The 23,517-nt window shown below is 55.9% G+C and overlaps 1 protein-coding gene across 1 annotated transcript; it reads left to right on the top strand.

The window, feature by feature from the left end:
- Positions 1-1,157: 1,157 nt before the first annotated feature.
- SLC12A4 (solute carrier family 12 member 4) lies at positions 1,158-23,446 on the top strand. The gene is made up of 24 exons (XM_055305908.1): positions 1,158-1,319; positions 6,144-6,238; positions 7,888-8,019; positions 12,196-12,342; positions 12,428-12,482; positions 14,023-14,153; positions 15,475-15,716; positions 15,870-16,084; positions 16,622-16,786; positions 16,865-16,963; positions 17,248-17,305; positions 17,671-17,845; positions 18,269-18,387; positions 19,792-19,890; positions 20,064-20,183; positions 20,388-20,492; positions 20,734-20,902; positions 21,189-21,384; positions 21,499-21,668; positions 21,757-21,888; positions 21,966-22,073; positions 22,263-22,450; positions 22,571-22,704; positions 22,875-23,446. The coding sequence occupies exons 1-24, from the start codon at positions 1,205-1,207 to the stop codon at positions 22,964-22,966; spliced, it is 3,261 nt and encodes a 1,086-aa protein (XP_055161883.1). The 5' UTR covers positions 1,158-1,204; the 3' UTR covers positions 22,967-23,446.
- The last annotated feature ends 71 nt before the right edge of the window (positions 23,447-23,517 follow it).

Genomic DNA, 23,517 nt, shown 5'->3' with positions numbered 1-23,517 from the left:
CAGGACCCAGTGACTCTGATTCCTCATTCCACCCCAGAGCTGAGACTGGGAGGAGGCAGCAGTCAGGCAGAGATACCACTGATTCTTCGGTGATATTCTCAAGCTCTCTGAGCCATAAAACAGAAGGGAGGGGGGCAGCCCTGGTGGCTCAGCGGTTTAGCGATGCCTTCAGCCCAGGGCCTGATCCTGGAGACCTAGGATCGAGTCCTACATCAGCCTCCCTGCATGGAGCCTGCTTCTCCCTCTGCCTGTGTCTCTGCCTCTCTCTCTCTGTCTCTAATAAATAAATAAAACTTAAGAGAGAGAGAGAGAGAGAGAGAGAAGGGAGGGAGCAGAGAACGAGACAGACAAGTTGAATGAGCTCTGGGGTTTTCTAACAAAATAACTAAGAGGATAGTATAGCCCAGAAAGATGCGGATCTTAAAGTAAAGCCAACATGGATAAGTGATCTGAAGCAGTGATATGGAAAGTGAAAGAAAAGTTAAGAGCAAATATATAAACGACTCGACAAAGGAACCCTCAGGAGGTGAGACAGTGAAAGAGAAAATTAAGATGAAAGAACGTGGTTAAAGAACCCAATGCGGTGTCTCAAAGGGGCCAGCGCGCGGCTGGGGGACGGGTGTCCTCCGGGCCGCGGAGGAGGCGGCAGCCTCTGCGGAGGGGGTGCAAAATCCCCTGCCTCCTGGGACAGGGACGGACTGTGGTGAGGGGCGCGGGAAGGGACGGCATCTTCGCGGGTTCGGCTTACAGGGACGCAGAGGCGGGAGGCAGCGTTGATGCGAATGGGGTGGGGATACCCAGGAGGGACTGGGGTGGCCGAGGTCCTGCTCCGATCCCGCCTCCTCTCTCCCGTCCCCGAGTCACAAAGACGACGCTGGGCGCTCGCCCGGGCACCCCGAGCCCCCCTCATGGAGGGCACTTCCCCATCTCACAGACATCGCACCTGAGGCTCAGAGAGGGCGGCCCCACGCCCAAGGTCACACAGGAACCGGGCTCTCGGGAGGGCCCTGCCTCCGGGGGGCTTCCCTGCGCCCCGGCCCCCCTCGGGGAGGAGCCGGCCGAGCCCGTCCTGCTCCCCGCCCCCGAGGGGCGGCCCGGGGGGCGGGCGGAGGAAGTGAGCGCAGCGGGGAGGAATGCGAGCGGGCGGGGCGCGCGGCCGGGGCGGCGGGGACAGCGGGCGGGCGGCGGCGCGGGCGAGCGCGCGATGCCGCACTTCACCGTGGTGCCGGTGGACGGGCCGCGGCGCGGCGACTATGACAACCTCGAGGGGCTCAGTTGGGTGGACTACGGGGAGCGCGCGGAGCGGGAGGACGCGGACGGTGAGGGCGCCCCCGGGGCCGGGGGGGGCCGGGACGCGGGCCACGCGAGGCCGCCGCGCGCATACACGCCCGAAGCGCGCGCGCACACGTCGGTGCGGGCCCAACTTTTCGTAGTCGGCGCCGCCGCCGCCACCTCCCTGGCTGCGGGCGCGCAGACACTTTTCCTGGGCCCCTGGCGCCCGCGGCCGGGCCGCCCTCCCCACCCCAGCTCCTCCCTTGCGGGCCGCGGGCGGGGGTGCAGACGTGGCCGGGAAGGAGGCCAGGCCCCCGGGGCCGCCCGGATCGCGAACGGCACCGAGCACCCCTCTCTGGCCCTTCGCGCCCGGGAGCACCTACGCAGCCCGGACCCCAGTCCCAGCACCTCTGCGAACTCCCCCAGCCTCCTCTCGCCTCGCCTCCCCATTTTGCGCTTCGGCGACTCTGCCCCGAGACTACCTCTCCCCTCTCTCCTCCCCCAGCCGTGTGTAGCCGGGAAAGGAGGTTGTGCCTGCCAGAGGGGGGCTATGGGTAACTGCCTGTGAGTGCGCTCGGGTGGCTCTCCCCTTGGAGCTGTAGGTGCCGCGGGCGCTGTAGGTACGGGGGGCATCTGTGGCTCCACAGAACCAGGCTTGTCTGGCGCTTCACATGCATTAACTCGTTTAATCCTCCCAATTTCGCCCATGGGACAGGTCCTGTTACTCACACTTAGGAAGGAGTGGAGCAGTTATAAAATTTGCCCCAGAGGATTCAGACCCAGCCTTGGAAACTCCAGCACTCTAACCTTTTTTTAAAAATATTTTATTTATTCATGAGAGACACACACACACACAGAGAGAAAGGCAAAGACACAGGCAGAGGGAGAAGCAGGCTCCATCCAGGTCTTCAGGATCAGGCCGTGGGGCTGAAGGCGGCGCTAAACCACTGAGCCACCTGGGCTGTCCTGCACCCTAACCTTTAACATAGGTGGTAGAAGTGGGCCAGGAGGTAGTTCCTCCTCCCTCCTCCCAGCTTTCTGCCTCCCAAGACCCTTTCTCCATCTCCCACCCCAGGAATCCCTCAGGGGACTGTCCTTGCTAGGAGTCCCTTGGAAAACACGTCTGAACAAATAGCAGCATATATATGTACTTGTGCAAGTGTGGTGCTATGAGTATCACACCTGACTGCTATGTGTGGAGATGGCACAGGACAGTGGTGTGGGCTGCTAGACATGAAGGTTTTACAGGCTTGACAGTTGTCTGCATACACACACTCCACCTCCACCCCTGCCCCTAGACTTACTCCAGTGGTCAGCAAAAGCCTGTAACCCCTGCTTCCCTGTTAGCATTGGGAGGCTTTTTTCCCATAGAGGCTGGGCAGGGCTGCATCCCCAGGATCAGCCTAGACCAGTGGGGAAGCAGAGCGGAGCCTAGCCTCTGGCTCCGCCTTGGCCTCTCAGGGTGACTGGAGGGACCTGGAGCCACATTGGCTGAGTCCTGCCAGGTCCCTCTGAGCTGGGCCAGCTCCTCCCACTATCCGCCCTCCTCTTCTTGCTCCTTTTCAGCTAGAACTTGGCTGTGTCTGCAGTATGGGGGACACTCTGCGCCCTGGTGAGTGATTATGATCCTTCTTGGTGGGGACTGCAAAGAGTCAGGGAGCACAAAAACAGCCTCAGGTCCATCTCATGGGGCCATCCCAACCTGGTACCTGAATCTCTCAAGGCCCATATTTCTGCTCCAAGGGGTGTAGACGGGCCTCTCATCCAGCCCACTGTGGCATGTAGGTAGGGGGTGGGGAGGTTCTAGAGGTGTACCCCTGGCAGATGCCTGTGAGCACAGAGATGAGGAGTCTCACCTGGATCCCCACTTGTAGCTGGTGTGTTCATAGCTGTGGGCAAGAACATACATATATGTGTACCTCATATAGATAGTCCCTAGGACTACGCCATGCTCTGGTTCACTGGGGGTCTCAGGTTGGTATCTGAGTAGTTTGGCCTGGCAGGCATGCCCAGACCTGCTCTGGAATTTTTGGAATACCTGAGGGCTGTACAGACATCCAGGCACTGCTTAGGTCTCCCCACCTTCCCACAGTTTCATGGGAGCTATCCTTGGGGAAATCCCAGGAATGACTGCTGGGTATATAGCACTAGATTGTCCCTTTTTGGATACGTCTCGGTCATTGGAAGAATAGGTGTTATTATTTCAACTTCATAGAAGAGGAAACTAAAACAGCACAGAGAGGGTAAGCGGGTTGCCCTGGGTCACACAGAGGGAAGATTTGGAATCCAGGCGGGCTGCCAGCCATCTGAGCCCCAAGAACCTTGAATATGTGCACCCTGGGCTACCTGCAAACCCCAGCCACACTTCTCTGGTTAAAGGCTTATACTGCACCCTGGAGTGCATCCTGGGATGACCCAGGGCTCAGGGTAGGAGTAGGAAACCTGCAGCCTAGCTCCCACTTGGCTCTGGTGGATCCTGGGACACAGATTTGGCCCCTTTCGCTGGATGATCTTGTCTCTGAATCTCTCTGAACCTTACTTGTACTAAAAGGGAATAAATGATACCTACTGGAGTGCTGCTGTGAGGACTAAAGGCAAACCCTGGATGGGCTCTCAGCCACTCTGTGGTCATGGCTGAGGGGACAAGAATTGGGTGGGTTTTAGAAGACTATTCACAGGCATTTTGGTGGGAACTGCTATGTGTTCCACTCTGCATTTTTCGGATACTAGCACAGTCCCCTCAGAGGGGGTACTGATGATGGGATAGCCTCAGAGGGGGTACTGATGATGGGGTACTCAGTGTATGAGTTTAGCATAATTTATCATTTATTTCCAGCCTACTTTCACAAAAGGGTCAAGAGAGATAAATGCAAGAAAAGTGGCTCCCCGAAGCACTGTCACAGAAAGATCATAACTATGAAGAGGAAGAGAGCAAGGACTCTGTGATAAGACAGATGATGAATGTATTTAAAGAGTAAACTTAGTTTGGAGATTCCTGGCAGCCAAGGCAGGAAGGGAAATAAGATGAGCTCGATAGATGCCATTTTCTGACAAAATGAAGCATCTGACTTATTCAGGGGACACGTTTTTTTTTTTTTTTTTTTTTTTTTTTAGTCACAAAATCCAAGAATACTTTTCAGAGGCTTCTCACTGAAGGCATGTTAATATAATGAGCAGTGTTACTGGGTTTTCTGATTTTTCTTGTGGTTCCTTATCCTGATCCTGAACAAGTATCATAGGGTGTCTAAGGAGCTAAATGACCCCATGAGGCTTTAACATGACTCAGTGGGCTGGCTTGACCTCTTGCTGTCATTGTCCACTGTGCCGTTGGCATTGACCTACACACAATTGTGTAGCTCACGGGACTGAGCTGCTTGGCTCATGTAGCTAGTCTAGGTTTCTAGATGAGATGATGCATCCCTTTCACATGCTGTGGGAACGAAGAGCTGACTTTACCCCGAAAATTCTCATCAACACACTTTACCTGTCAGTCTTTGGGAGATAAAGAATCCATAGTGCGGCAGCCTACAGAGTGTTGTTGGCTCAGAAAAGGCAAGCTAAATCTTACACCGATGACAAGAGAATGTGTCAGATGGAGGATGCATCATTCAGCATTCTGAGTTGCAAACAAGATAAATTAATTGTAGGCTATTTAACCAGAGAGGGTTAGCAGATAGCTCTTTGAAAACCGGGCATGGCCGGTGCACGGCTGGAACACCCCACTAGTCTGGGTCCGTGAGGACAGTTCTGCTGCCACCTCCATCACTGGACACCAGGCCAACACTGCTGTCACAGTGACTGCCATCCAACACCAACGTGGCTTTTTTGAACCAAGATGACAGCTTTCCATTTGCTACGGGGCCTCCAGCCACTGCCACAGCTGCCATGCTATCTAGATGGGGACGAAAGCACTTAACGATTAGAGAAGTACTTGGTGTTCTCTGCCTGCTTGATAGAAAACTGGAGTGTAACCCATAGAGACTGACAAAGGATAAAGTTTGGGAAACCGGAGAATTTGATTGCTGGGCAACCAGAAAAAATAGCTGAGCTTTGAGTCGAGGCAGGCTTATTTTCAAAAAGGCGCGTCTGGCGGCTTTGCGCGTGGTTTACCTGGAGCCCAGGGGGCAGGTGGGGGCTGGCATCGGCCTCGCACCGGGGCTGGGGCAAGTTGCTGGGGCCTGGGGCAGGGGGACCCACCGACAGGGCTCCCCAGTAGTCCCTGCTCGGCTCACCACTCACCTCGCCCGGCCTCTCCAAGGGCTTTCTTCGGCGACCCTAGATGGCTCCTGGCACCGCTTCCGCCGTCTGGACAGGCCTTGCTCCTCCTCCCAGCATGCCCCGGGGTGCCCCCCGGGACGCCCCCACGCAGTGCACAGTGGGATAGGGAGCCGGCGGCCAGCTGGCCATGGCCGCTGAAGGCGCCCTGTGTGGCTTCATATATCTGGAGGGCGGCCCCCAGTCGGGCCCTGAGGACGCCGAGCCCTTGGCGCCCAGCACACCGGTTATTCCAGGTGGACCTGGAAAATGGGAATCTGGGGCGCGGGGCTGGGATGGTCTGAGGACTGACCAGGGCTCGGCCCCGCCCCTGCCGCCAGGCCCCGCCCCTCGGCCTTAGCACGTGGGGGCGCTCGTCTGGGGCCTTCACGCCCGCCGGGCCTCGGGGAAGTGATGCGCTGGCTTTTTGGGTCATTGGCCATTCTGCTAATTCTGGCTCTTCACCGAGACAGGCAGAGTATGATGGGGAAACTGAGGCCCAGCCTGGTACTCTGACCCCTAAAGTGCTCCACAGAGATGTTTTGTGGGCTGGCTTGTTGGGCTGGGGGCGCAGGAGGCAGCCCCTGACTGGGAATTTTGTCTCTCTCTCTCCACAGGACATGGCAACCACAGAGAGAGCAGCCCTTTCCTTTGTCCCTTGGAGGCTTCCAGAGGAAATGACTATTACGACAGGAACCTGGCCCTGTTTGAGGTAGCTGAGGAGCCATTCTGGGCCATCAGTGTGGCAGGCAGGTGGGAGTAGGGGGCAGAGGCCTTTCAGGACTCAAGCCTTACTAAGCAGGCAGTCTGGACAGTTGTGTCACTGAATGTCTCAGCTCCTCCTCCACTCTCCCCTTTTGAACGGAAACTGCTTTCTCAGAGGCCACTCACAACCCCACACCATTACCACCTCCAGGGGTATGTACCTTTGATTTCCCTGTAGCCCCGCAGCAAGGTGACCGCCTTCAGGACTACTCGCCTCAGGATTTCCTTTTTTCCCTTTACTCATAGGACTTCTCATTCTACCGTCCCCGGTGAACTCTTCCTAGTCCTCCCTGGTTGGCTCTTCTGGCTCTGTCCTTGGAGCTTCCCTGTCTCTCTGTCAAGGGTGTTACCTTGTTTACAGAGTCCTGGTCCTTCTTACCTCCACATCTGCAGCCTTAGGGGACACCTCTACAGATGCTTTGTGCCTCTAAACTTGAATTTTATCCTTTTGAAACTCAAGCTCAGAAGTTGGATCTGGATTTAAGGCATGGTTTAGGCCTCTTGACACTGACCCACACATTCAGCTGTCCCTGGGAATCTCATGGGTTCCTCCATCTCCACATGCCCCAAAAGACCTGCATCTTCACTTCTCACTTCAAACCAGTTTCTCCTTGTGTGTTGGGTCAGAAGGAAGCTGCCAGACAGGGAAAGACCAAATGGGCAAGCAGCAGGTAGAGGCATGGCGCTGAGAAGGGTGCAGGAATCGGGAAAGCCTAGACTCTGGTGGGGATTGGGGAGCCTGAGCCCTGGGAGGCCTTCTGACCTGGAAAAGTGGCAAATTTCTGCAGCAAAGGCTTTGACCTGGCTCCACCTAAAGATGAGCTAGGGAGCCAGGATCCATCCTGGAGATTAAGGTGTGTTACAAAGCCTGGGGCCTAGGGAGAAGACCATCTGAGAGGTTCAGGGTTTGGGTAAATAAGAGAGACTTCTGTTGTTCCAGACATCCTCTTTTGACTTCCTTGGTTCGCTGAGATGACTTTTTTTTTTTTTTTTTACATATATATTTTCTTAAGATTTTTATTCATGAGAGGCACACAGAGAGAAAGAGGCAGAGACACGGGCAGAGGGAGAAGCAGGCTCCATTCAGGGAGCCCGATGCAGAACTCAATCCTGGGACTCTAGGATCATGACCTGGGTCAAAGGCGGCGCTAAACCGCTGAGCCACCCGGCTGCCCAGATGACTTTTTTTTTTTATGGGAGAGTTGAGGGCAGGTGAGTCCCAGAGGCCCGCTCACAGCTGGGAGTAGCCAGGCAGAACAGGAGGATGAAGTGTGCCATTCGCCTGTCTGCCAGCCGTGCCCTGCCCCGCCCTCACCCCCGAGGCAGGTAGTTTTCACAAACGGGCTGGCCGTGATTGTAGCCAAGATGAGGCAGAGAAAAGCAGTCACTGGGCTGGGCCTTTGTGTGGCGCGTGCTGGGGTGTGGTGCCCACACCTGCCCAGTTGGCTGGCTTGGGCTTCCTCAGGCAAGAGTGGGATCAGGCCCAAGCCTGCCTGAGAGCTTGGCAAGGGGCCAGAGGCTAGGCTGCTGCCTACACACAAGTAGCCTGGCACCAGCCAGGCTCATTGCCAGATTGCCCTGTGGCTCTGTTTGCAGGAAGAGCTGGACATCCGCCCAAAGGTATCATCTCTTCTGGGCAAGCTTGTCAGCTACACCAACCTCACACAGGGCGCCAAGGAGCATGAGGAAGCTGAGAGTGGGGAGGACACCCGCCGGAGAGCAGCCAAGGTGAGCTGGTCAGGGGCACGGCGACGGTGGGGGGGCGGGGGCCGCATTCCTGGGATTCATCACCATGGAATTGGCAACTGTGAACATCCCAGGGGATGTGGGTATCAGGTGCGGTGAGCATGGATGATGGGCACTGAGTGCTTTGAGCTCAAGAAAGCTTCAAGGGATGGGCTAAGGAGGAGCTTTGTGAAGGGGGCAGAGGACTAGAGGGGGCAGAGGGCTGGGAAGACCCTCAGAAATGGTAGTGAGAGTGATGGCTGCCTTTTCTCTGCCCTCTCTGTGTGCCAGACATCATGCTAAGCAGTGGGCCTGGGTTCTTGCATGCTGTTTTCACAAGAAAGGTGTCAAACAGGTGCTACTTTCATCCTCATTTTACGGACAAGGAAACTGAGTGTCATGGGCATTAGGTAACTTGCCTAAGGTCTCTCGGCTGGACAAGATGCGTTTGTACACTAGAAGATGGACTTGAGGGTTTACTGTGAGATATCTGACTGTAGAGCGTCAGAGCACTCTCATTCCATCAGGATGGATAAGCCTGTTACTGTGGGAATCAGGAACCTGGTTGTCCATTGTGACTATGTAACCAAGTGACCCAAACCTGCCCCCGACTATGTGGCTTCCATTGGCACACCTCTCCAATAGCCCCTGTGTTCCTCGAGTGCCAGGGTTAGGGAGTGACTGGAATGTAACACTGCCTCTTGGAACTTCCCTATCCCTCTCCTGGGCCCATCCCTGGTCACTGCCGTCCCTGGTCACTGTCCAGGCTTCTGGCCCTCCAGTCCTCCTCTCTCAACAGGATGACTTTACACATCTTTGCTCAGCTCCCCTATAGGACAGGTCTCAGTTTAACTGAAGACTTGGGGCAAGAAGTTCTACATCTTTACTTTGGAGGCAAGGAGCCCTCCCTCTCCACTGACTGACTCTCTGACATTTGGGAAACAGCTATGATTTAAAAGGAGCTTGAGGACTGCCTGGGTGGCTCAGTCCATTAAGCATCCGACTCTTGATTTCGGCTTGGGTCTTGATCTCTGGGTCGTGGGACTGAGCCCTGCATCAGGCTCCATGTTCCGCATGGAGTCTACTTCTCTCTCTCCCTCTGCTCCTCCCCCTGCTCTCACATACTTTCTCTCTCAAAAAATAAATAAATTTTAAAAATCTTTTTTTCTTTTAAGATTTTATTTATTTATTCATGAGAGACACAGAAAGAGAGGCAGAGGCACAGGCAGAGGGAGAAGCAGGCTCCTCGCAGGGAGCCCAATGTGGGACTCGATCCTGGATCCCGGAATCATGTCCTGAACCAAAGGCAGAAGCTCAACTGCTGAGCCCCCAGGCATCCCAAAAAATATCTTTTAAAAATAAGGAAGTAAAAGGAACTTGAGTCTGGCAGTAGCCATAGTATTCTTGTTGGAGGTCAGCATGGGCAGAAGTTCCTGGTTGGGATAAACTGGGGACCCAGCCTCAGTCCTGCTTATGAAATTTGGGCCTTGCTGGGGCACCTGGGTGGCTCAGTTGGTGAGTGTCTGCCTTCAGCTCAGGTCATGATCCCAGGTTTCTGGGATCTAGCCCCATTTTGGGCTCCCTGCTCAGCTGGGAGTCCACTCCTTTCTGCTCTCCCCTCCCCCCTCATATTTTCTCTCTTTTGCTCTCATAAAATAAATAAATAATAAATAAATAAAATCTTTAGAAAAAATAAAAGAAATTTGGGCTTTGCTGGGGTGACCCAAGGAGAGGGTAGCCTGGGCTGTTGTGCACTCCTCACCCTGCTCCTCCCGGAAGCAAACCAGCCCCCCGCTTCAGAGAGGGCAGCTTAGGTCACACAGACCTAACCTCCACCCTATCTTGCTGGTTGTGATTTTGCTGGAATTTTTTTGTACTGCACGTGCCAGAGAAGCCTGAGTGTCTCTGGCCATCCCTATTCAGCCCTACAGAGGGATCTTAGCCTCAGAGAGTGTTACCTGCAGTGGGTGGTAGGATCCCTGATAAGAGCCTCCTCCCTGTTCCTTCAGGCCCAATCCAGGGAGCTGGTGGCTAGAAGTACAAAGGTCCCTGAGAAAGGCTAGCACACATCTCGACAAGTGCCAGAAGAAAGTCTGGGTTGGTGAAGGGTCATGGTCCCTTAGCCTTACGAGGAAGCTGTCAGGATGCTGGGATCCAGCTTCAGCTTACGTGCTCCAGCTCACTGGGCCTTAGGGCTAGGACGTGAGATGATGGCAAAGTGTCTCAGTTTCAGTGGCTTTTCCACAGAGGAAGGAGAAGGCTGGTTCAGTCTGTAGTGGGTCAGTAGGAATCTAGGGAGTTGGAGCTACTGAGCTATGATCTTTACCCGAGACGGATCTGAGCAGGGCCCTTAGGAAAGGAGGCTCAGGGCAGGAAGGGTGGTCCTCCAAGCAGACCCAAGGCAGCCTCTCCATGGCAGCTGCTCTGGCTCTGGCCTGATGACCTTCAGAGGCTGCCGGAGGTTATTTGGGGATGCAGAAGGCATTTCCGGCCCTGCCCTTTCCCACACTGCCCTTTCCCCAGAGTGACTCAGCTTGGAATGGAGGTGGGGCTGGGAGCTGACACCATCCAGTGAGTGGTCCAGGGCCACTGTGAAGGGCTCAGAGCTGAGTTGAGGTGTGTTTGTCACATTTGAGGGGCCATTTGTTCTTACTCCAGCCTTTCCAGGCTCTTCTGAGGTCCTTTTAGGCTGCACACAGATCCTGGCCTGGACCCAGACCCTTCAGAAGAGTTCCTGTGACCAAGTGGTTTTCTCTCCCACCCCAGCTCCAGGGAAGCAGGCTTTGCTGGGGCTCTGATGGAAGCTCTTAGGGCCCTGCCACCTTGGGCTGCATTAGTAAGGTATCTTTCAGGAAGGTGCTAGCCTTGCCTCTTGTTTCAGCCTCTACCCTGACTGACCAGGGTCATCCTGGATGACCCTCACTCTGCCCTTAGGTATTTAAGAAATCCTGTCTGGATTTGCCCACTGGACCTTCCTCACCTGTCCTTCAGCGTGAGTTTCTATTGTCTCTGCAGGATTTTCCCAACAGGTTATCCCAGGGACCTCCTAAAGCACCATTTACTGGGCTCAAGACCACCTTTTGGGTACCTGTAGTGCCTACTGGTGATAAAAAAGTGAGCAAACTAAAAAAAAAAAAAAGAAACAAAAGTGAGCAAACTGAGTATACCCCAGCACAGTCATGAGGCATTTGAGTGAACAGTTACCATGACCCGTAGTGACCACTATGATGAAAGGGTAGGTCACATGTGTTGAGGGAATGCAAGAGGAAGTACCAAACTCAACCTAAAGCAACCCAGGAGAACTTCGTGGAAGAGGCAACAGTTAAGCTCCCCTGAAGGTTTAACTGAAGCGGAGTTTGCCAGGCAAGGAGGCAGGGCTGACCCTTCCAGGCAGAGCCCAGCACATGTCCTGGTTCAGAGGCTGTGAGTAGTCAATGTCATCAGGGGCTGAAGGTGTCAGAGAAGGTGATTGGGTACACCTGGTGGCCCAGATCAGGGAGCCTGGCCCACGCTGTGGATTACAGGATAGAGGACGCAGAGGGTTTTCAGCATGGATGATGAGATTGGACTTGGCTTTCAGAGACCTGCTGTGGCAGCAGAGTGGGCTGGAGTGTGGAGAAGTCGACAGGCACGGGGGGGGGGGGGCACCACCCAGGTGCCACAGGTGTAGTGCCCCAGGGTCAAGGGACTAAGACTGAGGTCAGGCAGGCTAATCTCAGGGCAGCTAAGAAGCAGACCAAGCAGAACTTCATATCCACCTGGACTGGATTTGGGGGTTGGAGAGAGGGGCTCCCAGGAACAACTTCTTGGATTTTGACATGAGTGACATGGGTCCTGCTGGATGAGAAGGTTCTAGAAGTTTAAGAAAAGAGAGGAAGGGAAGAGGGCCATACCTGGAGGGGGAGGTGAGGCCCAAAAGCTTACATGTGGGGTTTTGAAAAGAATCTGGTTTTATACCTTTCCAGTCCCAAACTGCCTTCCTATACAGAAGTCAACATAGACATTCTAGCTGTCACCCCACCCACTGTGCTCCCCAGGACTACCCTTGGGATTCCAACCTACTCTCTGGTAGAACACCCTGGGGGTAGGAGTCTTCTGAGTGACCAGAGGCTGGCCTTCCATGGTGCATCTGAGCCCCTTTGATATTCTCTGCTCCCCTCCTCCCCTCCTGCTCCGTAGGCACCCAGTATGGGCACCCTCATGGGGGTGTACCTGCCCTGCCTGCAAAACATCTTCGGGGTTATCCTTTTCCTGCGACTGACCTGGATGGTAGGCACAGCCGGTGTGTTGCAGGCCCTCCTCATTGTTCTCATCTGCTGCTGCTGTGTGAGTATCCTCGCTGGGGTGGGGGCCACAGCCACCCCACAGAGCCCGCCCAGCTGAGCTGCTCACCTAGGCCTCCTTCCCACAGACTCTGCTGACAGCCATCTCCATGAGTGCCATCGCCACCAACGGTGTGGTTCCAGGTGGGTAAGCGCCACCCCAGGCCTGATGGGAGGAAGGGGTCCAGAATCCACCTTGATGTGCCCGGGAACCCTCATTGCCAAGCCATGCCCTCCTTCCCTCCCCAAGTAGTTCTCTAGTGAGGTCTTAATTAGTGACTCTGTGTGATGGTACCAACATTTAGGAGCATCCTTGCTTGACAGAATTTGAGATTACTGTTATGGTTTGTGTTTCGTTTGTTTAGTATAAAAGTAATATTTGTAAAAAGGATACTGGGGCTGACAAAGAAGACACTGGGATGCACGGGGTGGCCCAAACTGAGTCTAGATGCTACGGATTACAGGATAGACAATGTAGAGAGCTTTCATTTTCAACAGGGATGATGGGATTGGACTTAGTTCTCAGAGACCCTGTTTATTTATTTATTCAACCATTTTTTATACTTATGTAGATTTCTGGGTATTTATTTTATTCTTTGGATCATAATCCAGTGCTATCATTATTTATTTTGTTGCTCAAACTATTCCACTTTGGCTGTTTAGCTATTCAGTTTGGCTTCTGTGTCTGGATTTTTTTTTTTTTAAATAACAGCTTTAGTAGTATTAGTATAAAAGTAAGAAGAGGAAAAGATTATGATTACCATAAGAAGGTTTGAAAGTGAAGAAAAGTATAGAAAGGAAAATTGGAAGTACCCATAATCACACCTTCTTGAGTTATAAACAGTATTTGGTTAAACAGGATCAATAAGATATTACCTAATTTATGTGATTTTTCTGCTCTTGGATTCTGTTTCTTCACTGTTATAAACGTTGTCATGAACAGCTTTGCACACAGATCTCTATGCATTGCCCTTGGCAGCTCCCTTAGGAGAGGATCCTAGAGGTAGGATTACAGCATGGAAGGAATTAACTTTTTGAAAGTTTCTGGAGTCCTATCCCCAGATTTTTCACCAGAGACACTTTATTAGGAGCAGACTGAACAAACAACATGGGGTCACTCTTAACCCCTGCACCCCCGCTAGCCCTGTGGCCCAGTGTTGAATCTGTCAGTCTTGTCTATCTAGACTCCAGTGGAAGCACAGTCTCCCGGCAGGAGGGCTAGCCATGGTACTCACCTGATGGCCAGCCATGTGCTGGGCCCTGGGGACAACAAACTGGACAACACAGCCCTTGTCTTGGTCAGGAGGGGTCTGGCTAACAGACACAGCCCTTGCGAGGAGTAAGGCCTGTTGAGCTAGGATACACCCAGCTAGAGGAGGCTGTGGGGACCGGCCTGAGTGCAAGGACTTGGTGGGACAGTGGGCCACTTGAGCACTGCTGTGGATTAGGGTTGCCCTAGCAAAGCAGTCATTTCACTGGCTGTGCCAGGCACTGGAGTCAGATGGCACAGGGGTTCAGCCCCAGCGTGGCCACTTATTAACCGTGCAGGCTTGTGCAAACCTCCCAACCCTCTGCTCATCTGTAAGTGGGAAAAATAGTCCCTGTCACCTTGGGTGGTTGTGAGGGGTTGTCATGGGGGGAACCCCCCTTGAAGAAGAACCAGCCTTGACTTTCTCTTTTGTAGCTGGGGGCTCCTATTTCATGATTTCCCGCTCACTGGGACCAGAATTTGGAGGCGCTGTGGGCCTGTGCTTCTACCTGGGAACAACATTTGCAGCAGCCATGTATATCCTGGGTGCCATTGAGATCCTGCTGGTGAGTTAGGCTAAGCCCTGGCCAATTCTGGTCTTGTCCAAATAGTCCCTTCCCCAAAGGCCAGGGCTGCTCATGCTCCCCTCACCTCTGGCCAGGGTCTGGGGCTTATTATGCGGAAGGCCTTCTCAAGGGAGAAAGGTCTTTGCTCACGCTAGTCTCCCCTTCAACTCCTTGCCAGTTTGGGCCAGGCAGGGAAGCAGCCTGGCTGCCTTCACCTCGACCCTGAGTGTTCCATCCACCTGGGCACCATTTCAGCCATAGCAAGTGGTCTGTGACCTGTTGAAAAGTTAAAACTTCATGATCTTGATCATGCAGAGCCTACCTCCTGGGCTTGTGTAGGCTCTGGCCAAGTCTGTATCCCCCAGGGCTCTTTGCCAAGGCCCTTCAGATCAATGTTGTCCTCATCCCTAAAAGGGTGAACTGCCTCTGGACCTTGCGTGGAGGCCATTGCCCCCTTGGTGAGCCCCATGTGTGCCCTGACTCGGCTTCCCTCTCTCCAGTGAATTGCCCGAGCTGGTAAAGAAGAGAAGTAGTGGTAGTGGGGAGCACAGGGTAACAAGTGCCCACCCCTGGGGATCCAGACAATAGGAGTTGTTGAGAGGAACTGCCTGGCTGTTTCCACCTGCAGGCCCTTTGCCTGTAGTAGGGCTCTGCTCCTGGATCTTCTGGGGTCAGGAGAGAGGGGTTGTGTTTTGTTTTTCATTTCCCACATTCCTACATTTATTATTTGGATTTCTTCTGTAAGGAAAATGTGTTCTCTTCCCCATTTACTTATTCATTTAACCATGTATTTACATCAGTATGTACTCCTGGATATTTATTTTATTCTTTGGCTCATAATCCAGCACCCTCATTATTTATTTGTTGACTGTTTAGCTATTCAGGTTGACTCCCGTGTCTGAATTAATTTTTTTAAAAATAACAACATTATTAAGATAGAATTCACGGGCAGCCTGGGTGGCTTAGTGGTTTAGCGCTGCCTGCAGCCCAGGGCGTGATCCTGAGACCCGGGATTGAGTCCCACGTCAGGCTCCCTGCATGGAGCCTGCTTCTCCATCTGCCTGTGTCTCTGCCTCTCTCTCTCTCTCTCTCTCTCTCTCTCTCTCTCTCTCTCTCTCTCTGTCTCTCATGAATAAATAAATAAAATCTTAAAAAAAAAATCAGATCTACCTCTTCTAGGTATTTCATATAAATGGAATCCTACACTATATGGTCTTTTGTGACTATCTTTTTCTGAATATTCTTTTAAAAAGAACACCAGAGAGACAGAATTCACTTTCCAGAAAGGAAGCTTGAACCTCCTCTATGTGTCTCATTCCAGACCTACATTGCCCCGCCAGCTGCCATCTTTCACCCAACAGGCGCTCACGATACGTCGAGTGCCACCTTGAATAACATGCGGGTCTATGGAACCATTTTTCTGACCTTCATGACCCTGGTGGTGTTTGTTGGTGTCAAGTATGTGAACAAATTTGCCTCACTCTTCCTGGCCTGTGTGATCATCTCCATCCTGTCCATCTATGCTGGGGGCATCAAGTCCATTTTTGAGCCTCCTGTGTTTCCGTAAGTCACCTGGGATCACACCCGGGTGGGCATGGCACCGACACTCCTCCCAAGTAGATGGCCTTTGCGTCCCAGAGACCACAGGACGGGAACACACTGGGGCCTCCAGCTGAGCGAGTGCTGATGCTTCTGTCCCCTGCCCATCCCCTACAGGGTATGCATGCTGGGCAACAGGACCCTGTCCCGGGACCAGTTTGATGTCTGTGCAAAGACAACCGTCACGAACAATGAGACAGTGGCCACCCAGCTATGGAAACTCTTCTGCCGCAGCTCCAACCTTACCACTGACTCCTGTGACCCCTACTTCCTGGTCAACAATGTGACCGAGATCCCTGGCATCCCTGGTGCAGCTGCCGGTGTGCTCCAGGGTGCGTCCTCCCTCCTGGCCTCCCGCTTCTCACCCCCAGGCTGAGCAGGAGACAGGGAGGGAGTGGGCAAGAGGAGTGGAGCACAGAGCTGTCCTTGTGTGGCCAGCTCAGGAATCAGGGGCAGGCCTGGCTGCCTTCCCGGCCCAGCAGTGTCCTCTCAGCCTCGCGCTTGGCAGCTAGGTTTTGGGTGAACAGAGCCTGTTTGGCCAGTATCCCAGGCATGCAGCAGCCCCCAGAAAGTTCTGGCATTCCCTCTCTCCGCAGCCACCAGCCTCTGACGCTGCTTGGGATTGTTCTCACAGGAGCCGTAAAGGGCCTCTGTGTAGGAGACAGGCAGTAGCGAGGCTCCTGTCAGGGGCGGTTTGGCCACCATTGCCTGTTAGACTTCTGTCAAGACAGCTGCTTCCCTGTGGCCCACGTGGCTCCCCACATCCCAAACCCCCAGAGCCTCTTGCATCTGCAGCCTCTGGCCGGGCTGCCCTAGCCTGCCACTGGGAAGTAAGTGGGGCTGCAGTGCTGATGCTGCTGCCCCCACAGAAAACTTGTGGAGTGCCTACCTGGAGAAGGGCGAGGTCGTGGAGAAGCAGGGGCTGCCTTCCACAGATGTGCTTGGCCTGAAGGAGAGCCTGCCCCTGTACGTGGTGGCTGACATCGCCACATCCTTCACCGTGCTGGTTGGCATCTTCTTTCCCTCTGTAACAGGTGAGTATCTCTGGCCCACCCACCTGGCCCTGCCCTCACTCCCGGGGAGCCCCTGAGAGTGTCTTGTTGTTTTTGGAGGCATTATGGCTGGCTCAAACCGCTCCGGGGACCTCCGTGATGCCCAGAAGTCCATCCCTGTGGGGACCATTCTGGCCATTGTTACAACCTCCCTTGTGTGTATCCTTTCCCAGGCCACGGGTGTGTGGGGAGAGGGGCAGGAGGCACTTGTCTGCCATAGGTCACCAGCTGACACCGGATGTACCACACACGCATGGACACACATACCTCACTCTCCACGTGCACATGCTTGAGGGGTGTGTGCACAGCACGAAGCCCTCAGCTGGGGCTGTCCCCGCTATCTGCTGGTTCCAGCTGGGGTGAGGGCCGTGTGGGTTCTGCGTGGGGACCAAGTAGGGGCAGCAGTGGCAGTGGAGACCTAGCTTTCCTTGACACAGCTGCAGACTTCAGCAGTGTGGTTCTCTTTGGCGCCTGCATCGAGGGTGTGGTACTCCGGGACAAGTGAGTGAGCTGGGCCCCTCCCTGTGGCAGGGGGCTCAGCTTTTGCCTGCCCTGACACCAGCTCCCCTCATACGCGTGGTCCCACACATGTCCTCAGGCTGCTGGTTGGCAATGGTGGTTGGTCTGTGCCACCAGGTGAGTCCGGCCCTACCAGGACCTTTTCTTCTGAGAGGATGGTGACATCAGGATCAGGGCTGGCCTAGGGAAAGGATAGGGGCTGATGAACTAGTCTTCTCTGCTGAGGGACCAGAGCTCTGCCCACGACAGCCGTCCTTCCTGACTGCTGACATCCCTCACTGTGGTCAGCCCCACACAGGGCTTGGGGGCTCCTTGCATGGAGCATGGCCTGAGCCTGGCTCCTGCAGGTACGGCGATGGCGTCAGCAGGAACCTGGTGGTGGGCACACTGGCCTGGCCTTCGCCCTGGGTCATCGTCATCGGGTCCTTCTTCTCAACTTGTGGTGCCGGCCTACAAAGCCTCACTGGGGCACCGCGCCTGTTGCAGGCCATTGCCAAGGACAACATCATTCCCTTCCTCAGGGTGAGCCCATCTGCACTCCTCGGTGGGGGCCCAGGTGCTGCTGGCCTCACACTGACTGGGGTAGTGAGGTCGGGGATGTGGATGCACTGCTTCCTCCCGGGGCCTACAGTGGCTTTGGGGCCATGCAGCCATTCGGGGGAAGCTGCCGAGAGCTGCCCTGGTCCTGCCCTGCTGTTGGCAGAGCTACTTGGGCCCAGAATCCTCATGGCCTTTCCCTGGCTCATCTACAGCAGAGAGGCCTGGAGAGATGGGAGGGCAGAGAAACTTGTGGTACCTAGCAGGGCAGGTGTGGATGTGCCCTAAGCCCTGGAGGAGAAATTTGGGGGTAATGGAGGCCAGGCTAGGGCTTGTGGCCCGAAGTGTGGAATGGGGGTGACGGGACCAACTCTTGCCTTGCTGACTCCATGGACCTGGTGCCTGCAGGTATTTGGCCATGGAAAGGCAAATGGTGAACCAACGTGGGCACTCCTCCTGACAGCACTCATCGCTGAGCTGGGCATCCTCATCGCCTCCCTTGACATGGTGGCCCCCATTCTATCCATGTGAGCTGGGGGCCAGGGCAGGGCCAGGGAGTGGTCTTGGGAAGGTTCCCTGTCCCCCCAGCACCCCTCACCTGGGAGCCCCAGCACCCTCCTGTGACCCTCCTGCTGCTGCGGGTGCAGCTGGGAGACATGCCAGGCTGTATGGGGAGAAGCCTGCACGACAGAACTCAGCCTACCTCCGCTTTCAGGGTGAGCCCGGCATTTACCAGCAGTTTTTCAGAGACCAGCAGCTCCCGTGCTCCTCTGGGAGACGCCCAGAGCAGGCAGCTGGACCCTGCGCTCCCAGACAGGGCAAGCGCGAGTGCCTCGTGCCTTGAGGCCGCCACTGCCCCATCCGTCTGCTTTCAAAGCTGCTTGCTTTTAAAGTTCTGGAATCAGCTGGGCATTTAAGGCCCCTCCCACCCCGTGCCTGTGGGAGGTGGTCAGCATGTGGGGATTTCTGGGGGCCTCTGAGGCAGTGCTCCTGTGGGCACTATTCACCTCTGGCAGGGGCTACGCCACTTCTCACACACCTCATTCTACGGCCCGTGCTCCCTCTCGTTCTGGTGATCACAGGACTGCCACTCAGTCGCCGTCCCAGTCGCCTCCCGCCTGACCGGCCCTCCTTCCCCCTGAAGCAGCGCCCCCCAGCCTCAGGCAGGCCTGCCAGAGTCGTGCTCCCGACTCCCTCGGGCTCACCCCCACTGCCGCCCAGCTCCCTCATGCGCCAGTGCACATCCGAAAGTCTTGCCACCGTCACTGGTTGGTGACCCTACTGCCCAAGCCAAAGGGTCTGCCCCAGCCTCTGTCAGGTGTTTCTCCCTGAGCCCTGATGGAACTGACCATTTCTCCCCTCTGGGAGTCCCTGCCCCCTGGCATGCCCTTTCTAGTAAGCTGTCCTGCCGTCTTGTCTGCCCTTCCTTTCCTGCCAGCCCTCAGCCAAAGGGTTCACGCAGCAGCCTCCCCCACTCACCCCAGAGCCCCTCACGGGGTACACATATTTCAGTGTATGCAATATGACCCTTTCGTATTCCTCAAGGCTCCCCTCTGCACCTTCATGACAGCCCTTCATCCAACTGGTCACCTGGCCAGAGCCTGAATGTGGTCTAGCCGCCTCCAGACACTGAACACTCCTCGGCTCCGTCCCTTCCCACCGTTCCCCCTGCCTGCAGCCCCCTCCCCACACCTCTGCCTAGGGCTCCTTGCCCGTCCTCTAAGGGCTGGCTCTGTGGATCCCCCTGTGGTAGGCCCATCTGCCTCAGGCTTGCAGCTGAGGAGGCCCGGCTGAGCGCACTCAGGGCGGGGGGAGTGCGGGGCCGTGACGCTCTCAGTTCCTAGTCCAGGCCTTGCCTGGGGAAGGGCAGGTACATCAGGTATCTGGCCGCCAAGGAGGCTGCTCTCTACCAGCCATTCCCTGTGCTGCAGGTTCTTTCTGATGTGTTACCTGTTTGTGAACCTGGCCTGTGCTGTGCAGACGCTCCTCAGGACACCCAACTGGCGGCCCCGGTTCAAGTACTATCATTGGTAAGCTTGGGCTCCTGAACCAAGTCCTCCAACACAAGAATTTGGGGGGAAGCTGGGAGCCCCATCCTGGGGTTTGATTTCCTGAGTAACTGTTGCTATCATGAGAGATTGGGGTATTGGAGGGGCCCCAGCTGATCTTTCCCTGACTCTGGCCCTTCCCCACTATGACCCAGGGCACTGTCCTTCCTGGGCATGAGCCTCTGCCTGGCCCTCATGTTTGTCTCCTCCTGGTACTATGCCCTGGTGGCCATGCTTATTGCGGGCATGATCTACAAGTACATTGAATACCAAGGGTGAGTGAGGGGCTGCCACCTAGTCGGGGCAAATGGGGTGGTCTGTATGCGGGATCTGGGGGAGCTGAGCCATCATCTAGCCACCGTGGGTGTGGGTTTGGGGGGTCTGTGACCCAGGGGCTGGCTGTCCTCCATCTCACATACACATGGACAGAGTCCCATGGGTGGGACCAGGGGCTCACCAGCTTCACGTGGCCTCTGCAGGGCTGAAAAGGAGTGGGGTGACGGGATCCGAGGCCTCTCCCTGAGTGCTGCCCGCTATGCACTGTTGCGGCTAGAGGAGGGGCCTCCACACACCAAGAACTGGCGGTGAGTTCACACCCAGCCTGGCAAGGGCCGCTCTGGGTTCTCAGGGGGTACTGGGAGGGTGGGAGGGTGGAGAGGTGCTGGCTCTCCCTCCCTAGTCCATGTTCCCTGTCCTGGGGTTGTCAGGGTGCCCTTGGATTCCTACTCCAACCTGTAGGGGCCTGTGAGCTGAGACAGGAGGAAGAAGAGGGGCTCCCTGGAAACCTGTGGCCCAGGTCTCAGGCTCCCCATCTGGCCTCTGCAGGCCTCAGCTGCTGGTGCTGCTGAAGCTGGACGAGGACCTTCATGTGAAGTACCCGCGGCTCCTAACTTTCGCCTCCCAGCTGAAGGCTGGCAAGGGCCTGACCATCGTCGGTTCTGTCATCCAGGGCAGCTTCTTGGAGAGCTATGGCGAGGCCCAGGCCGCTGAGCAGGTGCCTGCTGTAGGGCGCAGGGTACTGAGCCAGACCAGAGGTGTCTGGACTGAAGCTGACTCTTAGGAGAAGGGGACTCATCCTGGTCAGTCAGGTGGCCGGCACTGCTGCCACCTGAGAGCTGGAACGAGGGGGTATGGCCGTCCCATCTTGAAAACATGGCCTCTGGGCCAGCAGCTTCCCTCCTTCCCCTCACCACCCCCACCCCACGTCGTTCTGTGGGGAGGGAGCCCAGCAGAGGGAACCCTAATGGCCTCACCTTCTGCCCCTGCTGTGTTCCCCACAGACGATCAAGAACATGATGGAGATTGAGAAGGTGAAGGGCTTTTGCCAGGTGGTGGTAGCCAGCAAGGTGCGAGAGGGGCTGGCCCACCTCATCCAGTCTTGCGGCCTGGGCGGCATGAGGCATAACTCTGTGGTGCTGGGCTGGCCCTATGGCTGGCGACAGAGTGAAGACCCACGTGCCTGGAAGACGTTTATTGGTGCGTGACAGGGCAGCTCCTGGGCTCGGCCTTCGGGGAAAGGGGCTGGGGATCAAGTCAGAGTGGAGACCGGAGGGCCACGGGCTGGCAGTCAGCAGCGGCCCTCTTCCTCAGACACTGTGCGCTGCACCACGGCAGCCCACCTGGCGCTGCTTGTGCCCAAGAACATCGCCTTCTACCCCAGCAACCACGAGCGCTACCTGGAGGGCCACATTGACGTCTGGTGGATTGTGCATGACGGGGGCATGCTCATGCTTTTGCCCTTCCTGCTGCGCCAGCACAAGGTAGGCCAGGCGGATGGACCCAGGCTGGAAGGGCTGCACGTGGAGGGGTGGGACGTGACTAAAGCACCTGCTTGCTCCCGTGCCGCAGGTGTGGAGGAAGTGCCGGATGCGCATCTTCACTGTGGCCCAGATGGACGACAACAGCATCCAGATGAAGAAGGATCTGGCTGTCTTCCTGTACCACCTACGCCTTGAGGCAGAGGTGGAGGTGGTAGAGATGGTGAGTCACCTGCCCCTGTGGCCCTTTGGACACGCTGCCCCATGCAGCCCATTCCTCATGGTCCACCCTGTCCCCAGCATAACAGCGATATCTCGGCCTACACCTATGAGCGGACCTTGATGATGGAGCAGCGCTCCCAGATGCTGCGGCAGATGAGGCTGACGAAGACGGAGCGGGAGCGAGAGGTCAGTGGCCTGCTGCTTTGGGGCAGGGGCGGTGGCAGGTCACACTTCAGAGGCACCATGGGTTTGGGGATTCAGAATGACTTAGCCTCACCCAAGTCAGTACCCATCTTCCCGAGGCCAAGTGATCATGTTGGGCCGACCGGGCTCCCCTTTTCTCATGGCACCGAGGCCACCTCTGGTTCGCCTTAGGCCCAGCTGGTCAAGGACCGGCACTCAGCCCTGCGGCTGGAGAGCCTGTACTCCGACGAGGAGGACGAGTCTGCAGCTGGGGCTGACAAAATCCAGATGACGTGGACACGGGACAAGTACATGGCAGCTGAGCCCTGGGACCCCAGCCATGCCCCTGACAATTTTCGGGAGCTGGTGCATATTAAGCCGTGAGTGCAGCAAAAATGAACCCACCCACGCTGGAGTCTGGGCATGGACGTGGGCTGGGGGCGGACAAGGTCTTCGGGTAGGCCAGACGTGGGGCCTGTGATCAGTTCCATTACCTGCAGGGACCAGTCCAATGTGCGGCGCATGCACACGGCTGTAAAGCTCAATGAAGTCATCGTCACACGTTCCCACGATGCCCGCCTGGTTCTACTGAACATGCCTGGCCCCCCCAAGAACAGTGAAGGTGATGAGAACTGTATCCTTTTGGGGAGGCAGTAGTGGGGAGGTGGATAATGCATGAGGTGAGGCTAGGAGCTCCTCTCCTTAGATGCCCCCAGGGGGTGCCGGGTTACCCCAGGTTTGATTAATGGGCCCGATTTCCCTGGGTGCCCCTTGGTGCTGCCTCCTTGACCTGGTGCCCTACAGACATGGAGTTCCTGGAGGTGCTGACCGAGGGCCTCGAGCGTGTGCTATTGGTGCGTGGAGGCGGTCGTGAAGTGATCACCATCTACTCTTGAGCTGGCTATACGCTTACGGCTTAGAGTGGAGGTGTCCAGGGTACCAGCCCCCTCCCAACACCAAGCCGGCAGCCCTGCTTTGCCTGGACCTGTCCTGGACCCAGCTTTGCTAGGTCTCCTTGGAGACCTGACCTGGGCTGGTAACAGAGATGGATCCAAGCTTCTGCAGGACCCTGAGAGGTGTGGGGACTTCCCCCACCCAGCACCCCAGGAGGCCTGTCCTGGCTGGAGAAGACTGGGGGAGGGCTGATGCGGGATTTGAAGGCAGCCTGCCCAGGAACGCTATTTATTGCATATTTATTGTTCGGATGTCACCATCAGAGAGGAGGAGGAGGGCCACAAGGGACGGGGTCTGGCCTAGCCCACCTGCTGGAAGACCTGGCTCAGGCTGCTGTGGGCAGGGACCCCATCAAGCCAGGCTGAATGGAACTGGCCAGCTGGGGCCTGACTTTTTTCAATAAAACATTGTGTACTTCTGGGCCTCCTGCTGCCCCGGCTCTGTTTCCCCTGGCACCAAGGGAGGAAGGCGGAACTGAAACCAGGCCCAGAGC

This window comes from Nyctereutes procyonoides, unplaced genomic scaffold (genome assembly GCF_905146905.1).
Source record: "Nyctereutes procyonoides isolate TBG_1078 unplaced genomic scaffold, NYPRO_anot_genome, whole genome shotgun sequence".
NCBI lineage: Eukaryota > Metazoa > Chordata > Mammalia > Carnivora > Canidae > Nyctereutes > Nyctereutes procyonoides.
The sequence above is the reverse complement of the archived record's forward strand: the minus strand, read 5'-3'. Positions and strand labels throughout refer to the sequence as shown.